General features: G+C 41.0%; 1 protein-coding gene across 3 annotated transcripts in view; it reads left to right on the forward strand.

Moving 5' to 3' along the window:
• Positions 1-17768, forward strand: part of Ash1l (ASH1 like histone lysine methyltransferase) — a 138029-nt gene that overhangs the window by 76720 nt on the left and 43541 nt on the right. For all 3 annotated transcript variants that reach the window (XM_036190752.1, XM_036190750.1, XM_036190753.1), the window contains exons 7-10: positions 1895-1989; positions 13693-13766; positions 15922-15967; positions 16097-16205. In XM_036190752.1, coding sequence (XP_036046645.1) covers positions 1895-1989; positions 13693-13766; positions 15922-15967; positions 16097-16205 — 324 coding nt within the window. The remainder of the gene's footprint in view (positions 1-1894; positions 1990-13692; positions 13767-15921; positions 15968-16096; positions 16206-17768) is intronic.

Here is a 17768-nt window from a genome sequence, read left to right on the forward strand (position 1 = left end):
TACATATCAAGTTCCATGGTAGCTAGAGCTACATACACAGTGAGACCCTATCTTAAAAAATAAAATAAAAATGGTCATGAGGCTCTGAACATAGCAGAAAAGTATACTTTAAGAAGATTAGATTTTTAAGAGACCCAGAGCTTGGGATATTGTGTGTTTGTAGAGTGTCCAGCACAGGTGTGTTCTTTATACTCATGACCCTATTTTACACAAGAAAAATTTATATGGCCCCAGGTATGTATACATATAAAATAGGTATATGTCAGAGAGGGCACAGTGAAACCACCAAACTGGACCACTCTGTGAGTATAAAGACAGTTTATTGGGGATCAAAATGCTAAAGCTATTTCTGGGGCAGAAAACAGCAACTAGTACTCAGATTTTCTATGATAATCAGCAGGGTGAAGGCTGTGCGGATTAGCTGAGTGCTAGAAGCCCTGACCTGATGTAGTTGACCACTGGTGGTCTGTGAAGATAAGGGAGGGAGTGCTCTTCCTGGTAAACAGAGAATTGCCTATGAGAATCCTGAGGGATGGTGAAGTTTGGGCTTCTGTTAACAGTATTGTTATAAGCACTGCTACTTTGGAGGCCCACTTTGGAGCAAACAGTATATAAACTCAACATATACTGATAATAAATCATAAATTCATTTTAAAATTATCTTGAGTGGCTGAAGAGATGGCTTAGTGGTTAAGAGCACTTGATGATCTTGCAGAGGACCTGAGTTCAGTTCTCAGCACCCACACAGTGGCTATTAGCCATTTATAACTCCCAATTTCAGAGAATCCTTTGGCCTCTGCAAGCACCAGGCATTTGTATAACACCCATATTCATACAAACAAAACACACATAAAATTAATAATTATTTTTGTTCTGTTATGTTTTCGTGTGATATGTCTGCATGAGTACAAGTGACCATGTGCATTTGTGGAAGAAAGAGAGTAACTTTTAGGTGTGAACTTTCTCCTCCCACCATAAGCTCCAGAGATTGAATTTAGGTCATCAAGGCTACAAACCACCTTACCTGGACAGCCAGGGCTGTTGTTAAATGAATAAAGTAAAATTAGATCTGAAATGTAAGTTCTTTTTGTAAAACTGTTAGAGAATATTTATTAAAGGGCTTATGTACATTTACAAGAGTATCTGCAGAGGACAGAGGAGGTTATCAGATCTTGCCAGTTGCAGACATAGGTGCTCGGAACCAAATTCAGGTCCTCTCTAGAGAGCAGGCAGTGCTGTTAATTGCTGAGCCATCTCTCCAGCCCAGGGCTTTTGTAAGTACATTTTTGGGATTCCATTGTTTTTTTTCTTTTTATTTCTTGGAAATATGCTGGCACACATGCATGTTGAGGACAAAGGACAGTTTCAAAAGTTGATTTGCCTTCAACACTAGAATGTAATTGGAAATTTTCCTGTGTCCCACCCAGTCCACAGCCGCTTGGACTAGTAAACACGCAGAGGCTTATATTACTTACAACCTGTATGGCCTATGGCTCAGGCTTGTCGATAGCTAGCTCCTATAACTTAACCTATTTCTATTAATCCATAGTTGCCACATGGCCATGGCTTATCGGTACTTGCCCATCTTGCTTCTTCTGGCGGTGGCTGGCATCTCTTCTGCCCGCCTCCCCTCTCCTCTTCCTCTTTCTCCAGTTGGAATGTACTACCTAACCTTATTCTGCCTCACCATTGGCCAAACAGCTTTATTTATCAACCAATCAGAGCAACACATATTCACAACGTACAGAAAGACATCCCACAGCACTAGATTTCCCAGGTATCCAACTCAGATTGCCTTTGCAACATGAGCCATCTTGCCAGATAGAATATATTTTCATTTGACCTTGGGGAGAAATTTAATTGCCTTTGTTTCTTATTCTTTTTCTCATCACAGCCCAAAGAGCCGATTAATCCAATTAAAAAAAGAGAAGCTGGAGTATACTCCAGGAGAGCATGAATATGGATTATTCCCAGCACCAATTCATGTTGGTGAGTACAGAGTCCACATAATTCATTAATAAGAAGAATAAATTGTATGTGTTGAATTTAGGAGAAGTGCCTGTGTTCTTTGTTCTAGTGGGTTCAAATTCTTTACCATTTATTTAGAAGAAATTCCCAAGCATTCTCACCAAAGAAGTGGGGCTGTAGCTCAGTTGATAGAGTGTATGCCTAACAAGAATAAAGCCTGCATTGGATCCTAGTAAGTACCACAGGAACCAGAGATGTAAACTAAATCAGAAACACAGGGACATCCTCAGCTACACAGTGAGTTAGAGACTAGCCTGGGATAAATAAGGCCCTGTATGAAAGGTAGGAGGGAGGGAAGAAATACACTCTACTATTGATATATCCATCAATCCTGGTTTTCTTGTCTTTATCATGGGGTTAGCTAAGTAATGGTCATTATTCCTTGTATTCCAAATGAGAATCTTGAGTAGGTCTCCTGGGACATCATTTTAAGTTGAAATTGATCAAGGACATTCTTTTTTTTTTTTTTTAAGATTTATTTATTATGTACACAGAAGAGGGCGCCAGATCTCATTCTGATGGTTGTGAGCCACCATGTGGTTGCTGGGAATTGAACTCAGGACCTCAGGAAGGGCAGTCGGTGCTCTTAACCTCTGAGTCATCTCTCCAGCCCCTCAAGGACATTCTTTATATAGATCTTGCTTTCTATTGTTGCTTATGTTTGGGGCTTTTTTAAAGATCAAGTTTTAGATAATATAGACAAGCTTCAGCTTGATGGATTTGACCTTGAACTCCTGACCCTCCTGACTTTATCTCCCAAATTCTGGGTTTATAGGCTGCATACCACTACCAGTCTTTATCTCCCTTTTTAGAAATTAATTTCTGTGTCTGGCTTCAAGGAAAGGAGTGGCAGACTGTCTTCGTTGGTTTTTCTATCGCTGGCTGTGATAGATACCCTAGGAAAAGCAGTATGAGGGAGCGAGGGCTTATTTTGCTCACTGTCTACCATGGATGCAGTCCATCAGTGCCAGTCCCACCCACAATTAATATTGGTCTTTCCAGGTGCTGGGGATTTAGCTCAGTGGTAGAGTGCTTGCCTAGCAAGCACAAGGCATTGGGTTCGGTCCTCAGCTCTGGCCAAAAAAAAAAAAAAAAAAAAAAGATTGGTCTTTCCACATTAAATTAACGTAATCAAGATAGTCCCCAACTGGCATGCCTAAGGTCCCATCTCTCAGATGAGTCTCCATCCTGTCAAGTTGAAAATGAACACTAATGTCCTAACTCTACCATTTGTCACCTTGACAGCTACACACCCATCACTTCTAAATTACTTCTTTTGCCCATAGGCTCATTACTATATTACAATGTAAAGTACATTCAGTCCAACTTTAGCAGTCTGCAAAATTTTCAAAATTGTAGCACATTAAAAGTCAGTTTCTGGGGGCTAGAGAGATAGCTCAGAGGTCCTGAGTTCAGTTCCCAGCAACCACATGGTGGCTCACAACCATCTGTAATGAGATCTGGCGCCCTCTTCTGTATACATAATAAATAAATAAATCTTAAAAAAAAAAAAAAAAGTCAGTTTCTGCCAGACTCCAAAGCTACAGAGAAACCCTGTCTCGAAAAAATACTTTTCCTTACAGATAAGGAATCATTTACATCTACTCAAACTGACCTCAAAACCAGAACTCTGCTCCTAGTTCCCACCTCACATTTTCGTAGGCTCCAGGCTCCAGAGCTGACGCAAGGCTTCCCTAGAAATGCTCACCTTGCTCTCTGTCTGATGTTTGCAGTGATGGCAACTGTGAGTGTTAGGAGTACAAAACCTCCTATGTGGAAGACCTTCTACCACAACCCTTAAATATTAGGAGATGAAATTGGATGATGTTTATATCATTCAAGCTTAAGGATTGCATTCTTGGTCTTGAACTATGCAACATGTGTTCAACTTTTTCTCAGATGGCAAAATCTCCAGTAGTCAGAATGAAATACAATTCCTCTCAGATAGAGATGAAAAGCAAAGTAGTGATGGCTCAGTTGAAGTGCAGGCAGAGCAGGATACACAGAAAGCACAAGCACCAGACGTCCAGGAACCGAGGTATGTAAAGTCTATTCAGTTAGCAATGATTGTGGCACGTGCCTTGAATCTCAGTTCTTGGGATGCAGAGGCAGGCAGATACCTATTGAGTTCCAGGCCAGCTGTGCTTACATAATGAGACCCTCTCTCAAAACAAACAAAGAAAAAACAATGGTCACAAGCTACCTTTGGGGGATATGGGTGGCTCTGCAGTGAAGAGCAGTTGTTCTGTCAGAAGACCCAGGTTTGGTTCCAAGCACCAATATCAGGTGTTACACAAACTTCTATAACTCTAGTTCTAGGAGATCTGATGCTCTTTGGCTTCCACTAATACCTTATACAAGTGACACACATAAACCTACACATGCACCCACACACAATACGTAAATGGATATATGGTTGCCTAATGAAGAACCTGTAGGTCAAATCTTCATTACAGTAAATGAGGATATGGTTCATTTGAAAGTACTACAGATAGATTGCAATAAAAAGCACTGTAGACAAAGTAGGGCTGAATAGATAGATACTACTGTTGTAGTATACTCTAGAACAATGGTTCTCAACCTTCCTACTGCTGTGACCCTTTAATATAGTTCCTCATGTTGTGTTGATGCCCAACCATAAATTGTTTCATTGCTACTTCATACCTGCAATTTTGCTACTGTTATGAATTGTAGCATAAACATTTGATATGCTGGATACCTAATGTACAACCTCCAAAGGAGTTGAGACCCACAAGTTGAGAACTGATGCTCTAGAGGGATAAGGAAAGCAGGAGGGAACCTATGAATAGTTTAAGGAGCCAGAAATAGCCAAGCAATCACTTATGAAACACACTTTTTAAAAAAACTAGTACTTAAAAGTGGGGCAGTTGCTGTGATGAACCTGACCATGTGGATTTTAGACATTAGAACTGTTTTCTCAGCCACACAATGGTGCACTTGGAGGCAGAGGCAGGCAGATCTCTGTGAGTTCAAGGCCAGTCTGGTCTATCGAGTGAGCTGCAAGACTGCCAGAGCTGTTGTACAGAGAAACTCTGTCTCCAAAAAACAAACAAACAAACAAACAACAACAACAAAAGAACTGTTTGGGGGCTTAAAAAAAAAAAGTGCTGGAAGCTGAGCATATTTATTCATGCAGGAGCTTTAAAAACAAGAGAAATGTGGACAGTGGAGACCAGGCCCATAAAGTTCCAGAGTGGAACGAGGGGTTAAAAAATAAACTGGGATAAAGACCATTCATGGCCAAGCCATCTGTTTAATTGTCTGATCCGAGAGTCTGAGAAAGGTGCATTTTAAATAATCAACCCATTTGCTTGGTAGAGGAACTCTCAGGCCAGGAGAGAGTTGAGACTGGTGTTGAGAAAGCGGCTGCACTTGGGCCGGAGGTTGGCCCCTGCAGAAAAGCTGTGCTGCACCGGGGCAGTAGGACAGGTCCTGAGGGCGGGATCCATCTAGCCAGAGACTGCGCCTTGTGAAATCCAAGCTCCTTTGAAGGAAGACTGCCTAAAACAGCAGAGACAGCTGCTGATGGAGTCCTTGTTCCCTAGCAGCAGGGAACTGTCCAGGGCTGGTGCCATGGCTCATCTGGGAAAAAGCTTAATGTCGTACAAACCTGAAGACCAGAGTTTGATCTCTGGAACTAATATAAACATAAAGAGAGAGCCAACTAGACTGAGTTGTCCTTTGACCTCCATGTGCATGCTGTGGGATTAACTCCCTTCATCCCCACCACCACACCACACATGACACACACATTTTGAAAATGATTTTAAAAGGACTGGAAGGATGCCTTAGTGGTTAAGGGCACTGGCTGCTCTTCCAGAGGACCCCAGTTGCATTTCCCAGCAACCACATGGTAACTTACAATCATCTGTAACTCCAGTACTAGGGAGATCTGATTTCTTCTTCTGGCCTCCACACGCACTAACCATGCACATGGTGTAAAGGTAGAAGTGTACACAAAAGACCCAGACACGAAATAATAATAATTGTTGACAATAGCAAAAGCAAATGCCTAAGGATGGCACATAAAAGCCGATAGAAGTTGGCCCAAGAGGGCCAAGAGGGTAGAAGACTTAAGCAGTGTTGTCCGTTGTTATTGGTTTTGAAGGTAAGAAAGATATAGACTGAAAGGGTCATGGAGTTTCTGTGTGATTTCAGAGAACAGCTTCAGCCAGGTGATGAAGCACTGTTACAAGAAGGCCCTTGGCGGCCAGTGCTTCTAGCTGTGAAGGTGAAGCATAAATTGAAATGAGACTCCAAGAAATTGGAGTCTCTAGAATCATGGGATATCCACCAGGGAGAGGTGTGCATGTGGAATGAAGCCAGCCCAGAAAAGAATCTAAGTGTGCTGCTTGTAGTAGAGATTAGGGTTGGTGCCTCTCAAGCCTTTTGTATTTTAATTTATTTTGAGCCCCAAATGATGGACATGGAACTGTAGGATTTGGTGTTTGCTCTTCTAGATTTTTATTTTGCTTTGGTGCGATTGTTCCTTGCTATTCCTGAGTTTGTTTGTTGGTTGGGTTTTTGGTTTGTTTGTTTGTTTGTTTGTTTTTGAGTTCTTTCTTTTTAAAACAGAAATGTTTATGCTACTGTTAATGTTGGAAATATGCATATATAACTTTATGTATTGAAGCTCATAGCTAAAGAAACTGATGATGTTGTTGTTGAGATGAGGTCTCACTGTATTGCAATAGATTGGCCTTGACCTCATAGAGACTCACTTGCTTCGTCTTCCCAAATTCTGGGATTAAAGTCAGGTGTTATCATGCTTGGCTAGAAATTGACTTTGAGACAGGGTTTCTCTGTGTTTACCCAACTGTCCTGGAACTCATTCTGTAGACCAGGCTGGCCTCGAATTCCAAAATACTCCTGGCTCTGCCTCCTGAGTGCTGGGATTAAAAGTGTGCACCACCACTGCCAAGCTCAGGTAAAGCTTTTTTTTTTTTTTTTTTTTTTTTTTTTTTGAGCTGAGGATGGAACCCAGGGCCTTGTGCTTGCTAGGCAAATGCTGTACCACTGAGCTAAATCCCCAACCCATAAAGCATTTTTTAAAGAACTTCAGAAGCTTTCTATCTCTTTTTACATTTTCTAGAAAAAAACATGTATTACTGGCAAATAATAAAATCAACCCTTCTCATAAAAGATTCGTTCTCTCTGCCTCAAAAAAGTAAAGCTATGCATGGTGGTTCATGGCTTTAATCTCATCACTCAGAAAGTAGAGGTGGCAAATTTCTGTGAGTTCAAGGCTAGCCTGGTCTTGGGTTCTAAGGTGAGTTCTAAGACTATATAGTGAGACCCTGTGTCAAAAAAAGATTTGTTCCCTCTTCTTAGGACCAGGTTACTCTCAGTACTAAACGTCAGTAGGAGCCAGAGACAGGCGAATCAAGTTAGAGGCTGGCGTGGTCTAGGAGCAAGTTTCAGGGCTACACAGGGAAACTCTTTGTGTGTGTGTGTGTGTGTGTGTGTGTGTGTGTGTGTGTGTGTGTGTGTGTGTGTTTTGGGGCGCGGGGGGGAGGGTGAGTTTGCAGTAAGCTCAACTACTAAAAGCACCTGCTCCCAAACCTGATGGATGACTTCCTTGTAATCTCCAGGACCTACCTACATGGTTAACGCAGAGAACTGACTCTGAAGTAGTCCTCTGACCTCCACACATGCACTATGTGGTGCATTCACAAACGCATGCACACACTAAGTAGGGAGGGAGGGAGAGCTTAGTAAAAGTAAAAAATGAAATATAAGTAATTGGTGGCTAGAGAGATGGCTCAGAGTTTAAGAATGCTTCCTGGGTGTATGAACTGAGTTCCCTGCACCTGTGCCAAGGGCTCACAACCACCTGTAATTCCAGCTCCAGGAGATTTGACACCTCTTCGGACTCTTCAGGCATCTGCACACACGTGGCATATACTCAGACTCACAAAAGCAAACATATGAATCAGGCATGGTAGCACATGCCTTTAATACCAATACTCGAGAGGCAGAGACAGGGAGATCTCTGTGAGTTTGAGGATAGCTTTGTCTCCATATCAAGTTCCAGAATAGCCAGGCTACATTAAGAGATCCTATCTCAAAAACAGCAATATACACACAAGCAAATAAAGTAATTCTTTTTTAATTAAAAAAATGTTAAGTATAAAGGGATACAAATTGGAAAGGAAGAAGTCAAACTTTCACTATTTGCAGATGATATGATAGTATACATAAGTGACCCCAAAAATTCTACCAGGGAACTCCTACAGCTGATAAACTCCTACAATAAAGTAGCAGGATACAAGATCAACTCAAAAAAAAAAAAAAAAAAAAATGATAAAAGGGCTGAGAAAGAAATCAGAGAAACATCACCCTTTACAATAGCTGCAAATAATATAAAATACCTGGGATAACACTGACTAAACAAGTGAAGGACCTTTTTGATAAGAACTTTAAATCTCTAAAGAAAGAAATTGAAGATGATACCAGAAAATGGAAGGATCTCCCATGCTCATGGATAGTTAGGATTAACATAGTAAAAATGGCAATCTTACAAAAGCAATCTACAGATTTAATGCAATCCCCATCAAAATCCCAATTCTTCACAATTCTTCACAGACTTGGAAAGAAAAATACTCAACTTCATATGGAAAAACAAAAGACCCAGAATAGCTAAAAGAATCCTGTATAATAAAGCAACCTCTGGAGGCATCACTATCCCTGACATCAAGCTCTACTATAGAGTTATAGTAATAAAAACAGCTTGGTACTGACATAAAAACCGACATATGGACCAATGGAATGGAATTGAAGACCCTGACATTAATCCATGCACATATGAACACCTGATTTTTGACAAAGAAGCCAAAACTATACAATGGAAAAAGAAATTATCTTCAACAAACGGTGCTGGCATAACTGGATATCAATATGTAAAAGATTACAAATAGATCCATATCTGTCATTATGCACAAAACTCAAGTCCAAGTGGATCAAAGACCTCAACATAAATAGTTACACTGAACTTGATAGAAAAGAAAGTAGGAAGTAGTCTTGAATGCATTGGCACCAGAGATCACTTCCTAAATATAACACCAACAGCACAAACACTGAGCACAACAATTAATAAATGGAACCTCTTGAAACTGAGAAGCTTTTGTAGGGCAAAAGATCCGTTCAGTAAGACAAAAAGACAGCCTACAGAGTGGGAAAAGACCTTCACCAACCCCACATCTGACAGAGGACTGATCTCCAAAGATCCTATATAAAGAACTCAAGAAACTAGACATCAAAATACTGAACAATCCAATTGAAAAATGGGCTACAGAGCTAAACAGAGAATTCTCAAAAGAAGAATCACAAATGGCTGAAAGACATTTAAAGAAATGCTCAACAGCCTTAATCATCAGAGAAGTGCAAATCAAAACGACTCTGAGATACCACCTTACACCTGTCAGAATGGCCATGATCAAAAACACTAATGACAGTCAATGCTGGAGAGGATGCGGAGCAAAGGGAACACTCCTCCACTGTTGGTGGGAATGCAAACTTGTACAACCACTGTGGAAATCAGTATGGTGGTTTCTCAGAAAATGGGGAATTGAACTACCTCAAGACCAGCCATACCACTCTTGGGCATTTACCCAAGGAATGCTCAACCATACCACAAAGATACATGCTCAACTATGTTCATAGAAGCATTATTTGTATTAGCCAGAACCTGGAAACAACCTAGATGCCCAACAAATGAAGAATGGATTAAGAAAATGTGGTACATATATACAATGGAGCAGAGAAAAACAATGACAGCATGAAATTTGCAGGCAAATGGATGGAACTAGAAAAAATCATCCTGAGTGAGGTAACCCAAACCCAGAAGGACAAACATGGTATGTACTCACTCATAAGTGTATACTAGATATAAAGCAAAGAACAATCAGATTGCAGCCCACAGAACCAGGAAGACTATACAGCAGGGGGACCCTAGGATGACTGTGGCTTATAATAAGTTTTGGTTTTACCCAATTACTAGGCAAGCCTCAATGAACCATTTCACAATTAGAATAAGAATTTGTATTGTATCAAGCTGATGATAGAAAAATAAATTTAAAAAGTGGAAAAAAATGTTAGGTATTAGCTATTGGGCTACTAAAATCCAGTTGTGTGGTGCATGCAGGGAGATCGGCAGCTCAAAGTCATTTTCAACTACATAGTAGCTGCATTCCAGCTTGAGCTAAAAAGAGACTGTCATTTATCTTGAATGAAAGAAAGAAGCAAAACAGTGAAAAAACTTGGTAGCTGGGCTTGGCTGGATACAGTTTACCAGCACTTAAGAAGTAAAGGCAGGGGGCTGGAAATATGGCAGAGCATTGGCTGCTCTTCCAGAGGACCCAGGTTCAATTCCCAGCATCCATATGGCAGCTTACAACTGTCTGTAACTCCAATTCCAGGGGATCCAACGTCCTCATGCAGGCAAACAACCGCTGCACACAAAATAAATCTTGAAGAAGAGGAGGAGGAGGAGGAGGGAAAAGGAGGAGAAGGAGGAGGAGGAAGAAAAGGCTAGGCAGGAGGTGCTAGAGATCATTATGGGCTATATTGTAATCAGTTTTAACTCATATTGTTTTTACATAATTAGTGTCAGTATTGGCATAATAAACAAGGTGTATAACAACTCCATAATGTCATTGAAGTAGTTTTGACCTGTCACGTCCTCTAGAGTCAGCAGAACAATATTCTGAGTCAGAAGTGCTGGTCTAGGGACAATGAAAGCACAAATAGTCTAATACAAAACAGGAAAATGTATATGTCATCAAACAGAAAAATTAGGTCTTGGTCAAAGAGGTTGAAAGGACAAAAGATCATACAGAGTAAGGAAGTTGAAAAGCCTTGTTAAGGTAAAGAGGTACTTTGAATGTGGTAGTTCTGGCTTGAGGGTGGTGGCAGCGCATTCCTTTAATCCCAACCATTGAGAGGCAGAGCCAGGTAGATCTCTGAATTCAAGGCCAGCCTGATAAGCTCCAGGACAGCCACCCAAAAAGAAAAAAGAGAAACAAGCGGGCAGTTGCCATTACAGTGAATAGGTATTAGGTGGAGAAATGGTAGAGGAGAAGCAGAGCAGTCTGTGTGCTGTGGAGAGAAGCAGAACTGAAGATGTGAAGGCTGTGAGGAATAGCTGGTATATATGGGAGGCCTGTGCTACCACCTGGGGCCATATGATGTCCAGGCCATACTAATCTGAGTGGCCTGTGCTGCCCAAACTACAGTTGAGGAACATGTCTGCATCTATGGTTCTACTGCAGCTCAGTTCTGTGCTGATGTCTACGGCCCATGTTATCATCAGGGGCCATAGGTGAGCTGGCCCTGACCCCCTCCCGAGGGAGATTGTAACAATGGAGTCCAGGACTGACCAACTCAGCTCCCACCCAGGCTCATATCCAGGGCTTTGAGCTGGCCCACTCCAACATGTACCCCAGTGCATGAAGTGACCAGTGCTGCAGAACCATAGCCACAGGATCTCCATGACTCCGGGCAGCAGGAGGATATCCTGGAGAAGTTTCCATGAGGGTCTAGGATTGATGGTGTACCAGAAGCCAGAGGCCTTGAGCCAGACCAACTACTCATTCCAGTGAACATTTACAAGTTACATTGAGAAAAAGGGTAAACTTCATGACACCGCACCTTTACTGGCCACTACAACAAATGAATATGTAGAGAGAGGTGGAAGATGGAGGAGCCAAGTGGGGTTTTGTGTTTTATTTATTTACTTATTTATTTGTTGGGGAGACTACAGGGCGGATAGCAGACTGGGAAATGAGTGGAATTGGAGTACAATGATGTGAAATTCCCAAAGAATTTGTAAAGAAATTATGTTAATATATATAAAAAAGTAGTGGTTCAATATGTAGAAGAAAGTTTAATGGATCTTAAATTCACATGTACGTTTTTTGTTTTGTTTTGTTTTGTTTTGCCTCTTTGTGTAGCTAGCCCTGGCTGTCCTGAAACTCATTGTATAGACCAGGCTGGCCTCAAACTTGAACAGATCTTCCTGCCTCTGCCTTCTAAGCGCTGGGATCAAAATGGGTGTACTTTTTTTTTAAAAAGACTTTTGTTTTGTTTTGTTTTTTGGTGACAGAGTTTCTCTGTACAACACTCCTGACTGTCCTGGAACTCACTTTATAGACTAGGCTGGCATTTAACTAACAGAGATCTTCCTGCCTCTGCCTCCCTAATGCTGGAATTAAAGGTGTATGCCACTGCCGCCCAGTAAGACTTTTTCTTTTTAATTATGTATTTGTGTCTGTGTGTGAGTATATTGCATTTTCAGCAGCCAGAAAAAGCTGTCAGATCTTGTGAAGCTGGAGTTACAGGCATTTGTTAGCACCGGATATGGTTACTCAGAACCAAACTCAGGCCCTCTAGGGAGCACAGTCTTAACCATTGAGCCATTTACCCAGTCCCCTGCATGTTATCTTTTCCTACCTTAACTGTATGTCTGTGTTTGTGTCTATATATGTGAACTGTGTTCCTGAGTCTGGCATGCACGTGCCCCAGTGTACATGTAAAAGTCAGAGTAGCCAAGATGGCCCTTTAGTCCTGAGGAGGCTGAGTCAGGTGGATCTCAGAATTCCAGAACAGCCAAGGCTATGAAGAGAGACCTTGTCTCTAAAAACCCAAAAACAAACAAACAAAAAATATTAAACAGTCAGAGGCAATCTTTGAGGAGCTGGTTCTCCATCCACCATGGATTCTGGACCGTCACACTGGATGACATGTATTCTTTAGTTATGTAAACTCAAGGATGTCCCTTCTCACTTATCCTTCTATTGTGTTGTTTAGTTTTATGTGCGGCAATACGTGTTCCACAGTGCTGCATGGAAGACAAAGAACAATTGTAGGGAGTCCATTCTCTCTTTCTAGCATGTGAGTCCAGAAATCAGATTCAAGTAGTCAGACTTGATAGCAAGTATCTTTGTCCATGAGCCAGTCTGGATTTCCGCCTCTCCCACTTTAATAGTTTTAGATTTTGTTGTTGATGTTACGTGTATGATTTTTTTACCTGTGTGGATATATTGTGCATCACATGTATACCTGGTGTCTGCAGAAGTCAGAAGAGGGCATCAGCTTCCTCCTGAAAGTTGAGTGACAAATGATCGTGAACTCTGTCCTCTCCAAGAGCAACAAGAGCTCTTGGCCACTGAGCCTTCTCTGCACCCGTTTCCCCTTTTTTGTAGCATTAAGCTTGTATAATAATGAAGTAGAACAAGTGCCAGGTGCTTTATGATTATAACTGATAATAAAAAACTTCTTAGTGTTTATTAAATGTCATAGTGACTTAGAGATTTCAGTTGTAATTTTTTGCTTTATTTGTTTTCTAGACATGACTATAAATTTAAAATATATTTTGCATAAGCAGGCAGTCATGGCACACCTCTTTAATCTCAGTACTTGGGAGGTAAAGGCAAACAAATCTCTGAGTTCCAGGTAACCCTGGTCTGCAGAGCGAGTTCCTGGACAGCTAGAGCTACACAGAGAAAACCCTATCTTGTTAAGACACCCCCAAAAATTAAAATTGTGTATGTGTATTCATAGATATATGGCATATGATTATTTGCTGTCTCTGTATGGACTGCTTATCAGAATAAATGTTGAAATTGACTTTTTTTTTTCCCCCAGGAAAGTACCTAAGACAAAAGAGAATTGACTTCCAGCTTCCCTACGACATCCTCTGGCAGTGGAAACACAATCAGGTACCTCTTTTACCAGGTTCTCTTTTTTCAGTGGTGAGGGTTGGGGAATAGGGAGTGCAAGCTTGTTTGCACTGGTTCCCTGTCATATCTTAGGATATACTAAGACTTGTCCTTGTAAAACCTAAAGACTAGGAAAAATGAATTTGCATGCATAGTTAATGTGCCTTACTTGCCTTCACTCTTCCTTTGTAACTACAGTAAGTCGCTGCTTCACCAGGCAACCTTCTGTTCTCATTCTGAGCTTTTGTTTTGGTAGCAAAGAGTTTGTGCTGTAAGAAGTCTATTTTATGCAGGTTTCAGAAAGATGAAGATGCACTGCCAACAACACTTAAAAAAACAACAAACATACAAACAAACCAACTTCCGGCCTTAATTGAGTTAAAGGTTCCAGGCCATATCTTGAGAACAACACTGGGAGACAGAAGTAGTCATACAAATGAAATAAATAACATGTTTTTCTGAGTCTAGCTAAAATGCTGTCGAAAGTTAACTTTGGCAGGTGTGGTCACACGCACCTTTAATCCCAGCAGTTAGGAGGCAGAAGCAGGTGGATCTCTATGAGTTTGAGGCCACTAGAGCTGCCTAGGAAAACACTGTCTCTGACAAAAGTTAACTTTGGAAAACTAGAAGTAGTTCAGTCTCCTCTGCTTCCTCTTCTCTGATGGTCTCTGTTGAATTCTTTGTTTGAAGACAGGGTTTCTAAATAGCCATGGCTGTCCTGGAATTTGCTCTGTAGACCAAGTTGGCCCCCAACTCAGGGATCTGCCTGCCTCTGGAGTGCTGGGATTAAAAGTGTGCACTACCACTGCCTGGCCTCTGTTGAATTCTTCAGAGTATGAATATGTTGGGTATTTGTGTCTGTTTTTATTAGGTTTGGTTGGAGAGGTTGCTTTTGTTTTATTTTGGTTTTGACACCAAGTTTTTTATCTGCTCTTTAAGGAGGATGGGACTTTCAACATGGACTGAAAAAAATATGATAAAATAAAACCTGACACCTTACTAAATATGGAGTTTAGTTCAAATTGCTGTTTCTTTTGCCACCTACTTTAGTTGAACCATGAGAGCTTTTTCCTCAGTCTTTGATATTTATTACCCAGGTTGGCCTTGAAGTTGCTCTGTACTGAAGCTGGCTGCCACCTCTGGTCCTCCTCCTTGTGTCTCCGCAGTGTTGCAGACAAATCGCACACTCTGCTCATTAGTTTAACCACCCTAATGAAAATCTTAATGCTGATTTCCTAAGCTTCCCAACCAGTGAGTGTGACAGCTGAGAGGCCAGCAGAGCTTTCTGTTCTCATACAGCTACTCTAAAAACAAACTGTATACGTGTTTAGGGTTTATAGGGTTTTGTGGTTTTACTGGTGGGGTTGATGCTGAGGCTTGAACATCCATTGTACCACTGACCTTTACTCCTAACCCCTTTTCTTTTTTTTGATAGGAGCAAATATAATCTTAAGTTATTCAAGTGAATAGCTGTGGTCTTCAGATTGATTCTTTTCAATAGTTATCTAGAAGCACGCTAAAAAAAAAAAAAATGAAAGTACATTGTTGTGACTTTGTTATTTACATAAGCCTTTCATCCTAGCACTCAGGAAGGGATTAAGAGAAAAGCCAAAAGGTTTGTTTCTTTTTGTTTTTTTGTTGGTTTTGTTTTTTTTTTTTTTTTTTTTTTTTTTTTTTTGAGCTGAGGATCAAACCCAGGGCCTGCTAGGCAAGCACTCTACCACTGAGCTAAATCCCCAACCCCGAGCCAAAAGTTTTACATGGAAAATCTCAGGCCATCCTAGGCTGCATAGATGCTATCTTTAAAAAAAAAAAAAAAAAAAAACCTTTATGATAACTTTTTCTAAATTGTTTAATGCTTATTAATTCTAATTCTGTATCACCCTTTTTTCCCTGTGGAGAAAAAAAAATCACTCTGAGTTTCCTTTAATCTATTCGACTCAGAAAGGCTGAAAAGTATTTACTGTGTAGCTTATGCTCACAGTGATCCTCTAGCCTCTCCTTCCCAAGTGTTATGAGTGTAGAGGTGAGCATCATGCTAACTCCCACAAATACTTCTACATGAACACAACACACGGATACCTTCCTGTATATTTAGAGATTGATGCCACACTGTCATCAGCAAAATGCTATATCAATTTTTTTTTTCTTCTAGCTATACAAAAAGCCAGATGTGCCCCTGTATAAAAAAATTCGTTCAAGTGAGTAACTTAGAAGCTGGGGGGGTGGGGGTGGTTGTTTTCTGCCTTCAAAACATCAATGTTCCTCCTCTCTTGAGACTTGAAAAATAATTCTGTATGTTCAACACTTTCATTTGCTGTCTTCTCAAGATGTCTACGTTGATGTCAAACCTCTTTCTGGTTATGAGGCCACCACTTGCAGCTGTCAGAAGCCGGATGGTGACACCAGGAAGGGCTGTGGGGATGACTGCCTTAATAGGTACTGTAGCCGTTTCTCTAAAGCCTGGTCCTGTGGGTGACAGCTCCTCGGCGCTCTCTTCTAGACAGTGTGAATCACGATCCAAAAGAGTCTTGTGTGCAAAGTTTAAATTCTCTTATTGTTTAGGAGACAAGGCATGGTTAATTTCTCTGATAAAAATGTCACCTTCGGGCTTGGGGATTTAGCTCAGTGGTAGAGTGCTACCCTAGCAAGTGCAAGGCCCTGGGTTCGGTCCTCAGCTCCAAACAAACAAATAAATAAAATGTCACCTTCTCTGGGGGAAGTTCTCAGGATCATATGAGATGATGATATAATCTGTTAACAAGCAAAGTCTTAAGTGCCTTCTTAGCTTTCAACATATGGTAGGCCATGATGAGGGACAGTCCAAACGAAATGTATCATTTTCAAGGAAAACTATGTTAATAAACTTAATAGCACGTATGATCATATACATGATCAGTGACCACTCATTCTAGTGAGATGGTAAAACATCATCAGAGGTAGAAAGTGTAGGATTAACTCATTTGGAGATTCTTTTTTTTTTTTTTTTTTTTTTTTTATTATGTGTTTTAATTTTATACATCAGCCATGGGTTCTCCTCCCCCCTCCCGCCCCCACCCCCACCTTCCCCCCCAGCCCCTCCCCTCCATTCCCATCTCCTCCAGGGCCAAGACTCCCCTGGGGATTCAATTCAACCTGGTGGATTCAGTACAGGCAGGTCCAGTCCCCTCCTTCCAGACTGAGCAAAGTGATCCTGTGTAAGCCCCAGGTTCCAAACAGCCAGCTCATGCACTAAGGACAGGTCTGGGTCCCACAGCCTGGATGCCTCCCAGACAGTTCAAACTATTCAATTGTCTCACTTATCCAGAGGGCCTGCTCCGGCTGGGGGCTCCACAGCCGTTGGTTCACAATTCATGTGCTTTCTTTCGATTGGCTGTTTGTCTGGAAATTCTTATGTTTAGTGGGAACTGTTTTCAGTTGTGTTAGAACTCTGTCTGTGCTACCCAGCTTCCCATGTGCTGAAATTATAAGCATATACCACCAGGCTCTATTCGGCATAAAATGGAAATGCCTAATAGAGGAAAAGAGTAAAGATAGAATTTGTTGGTTTTAGTAATGTAGATAAAGTTACAGAAAATAAAGAACTTAATGTTCTGAATATGGTAGTACAAATCTGTTAATCTCAGTACTGTAGAAGCTAAGACAGCAGGAACCACACAGATTATAAGCCACCTTGCTCTGTAAGGTAAGTTCTGGGCCAGCTGAGGCTACATAGCTAGATACTGTCTCGAAAAACCAGAAGAACCAATAGCCTTTACCTCAGTTATCCTAATCAAAGATAACTGCTTCTGAAGTCCCTAGGTTAGCTGGCCTGTTTAACATGCCAGGTCGGAATCTTTCCTGGCTTATATTACTATACATGCGTGTACTATATTGTGTATATAAATACAGTTTTATATATTGATGATACTGAAAGTAAAGAGTGGGCTTTTAGAAAAGATTTATTTAATTTTTCTGTCTATATGTGTATGCCTGTGTGACTTTATGTGGACCACATGCATG

This window comes from Onychomys torridus, chromosome 6, assembly GCF_903995425.1.
Source record: "Onychomys torridus chromosome 6, mOncTor1.1, whole genome shotgun sequence".
NCBI lineage: Eukaryota > Metazoa > Chordata > Mammalia > Rodentia > Cricetidae > Onychomys > Onychomys torridus.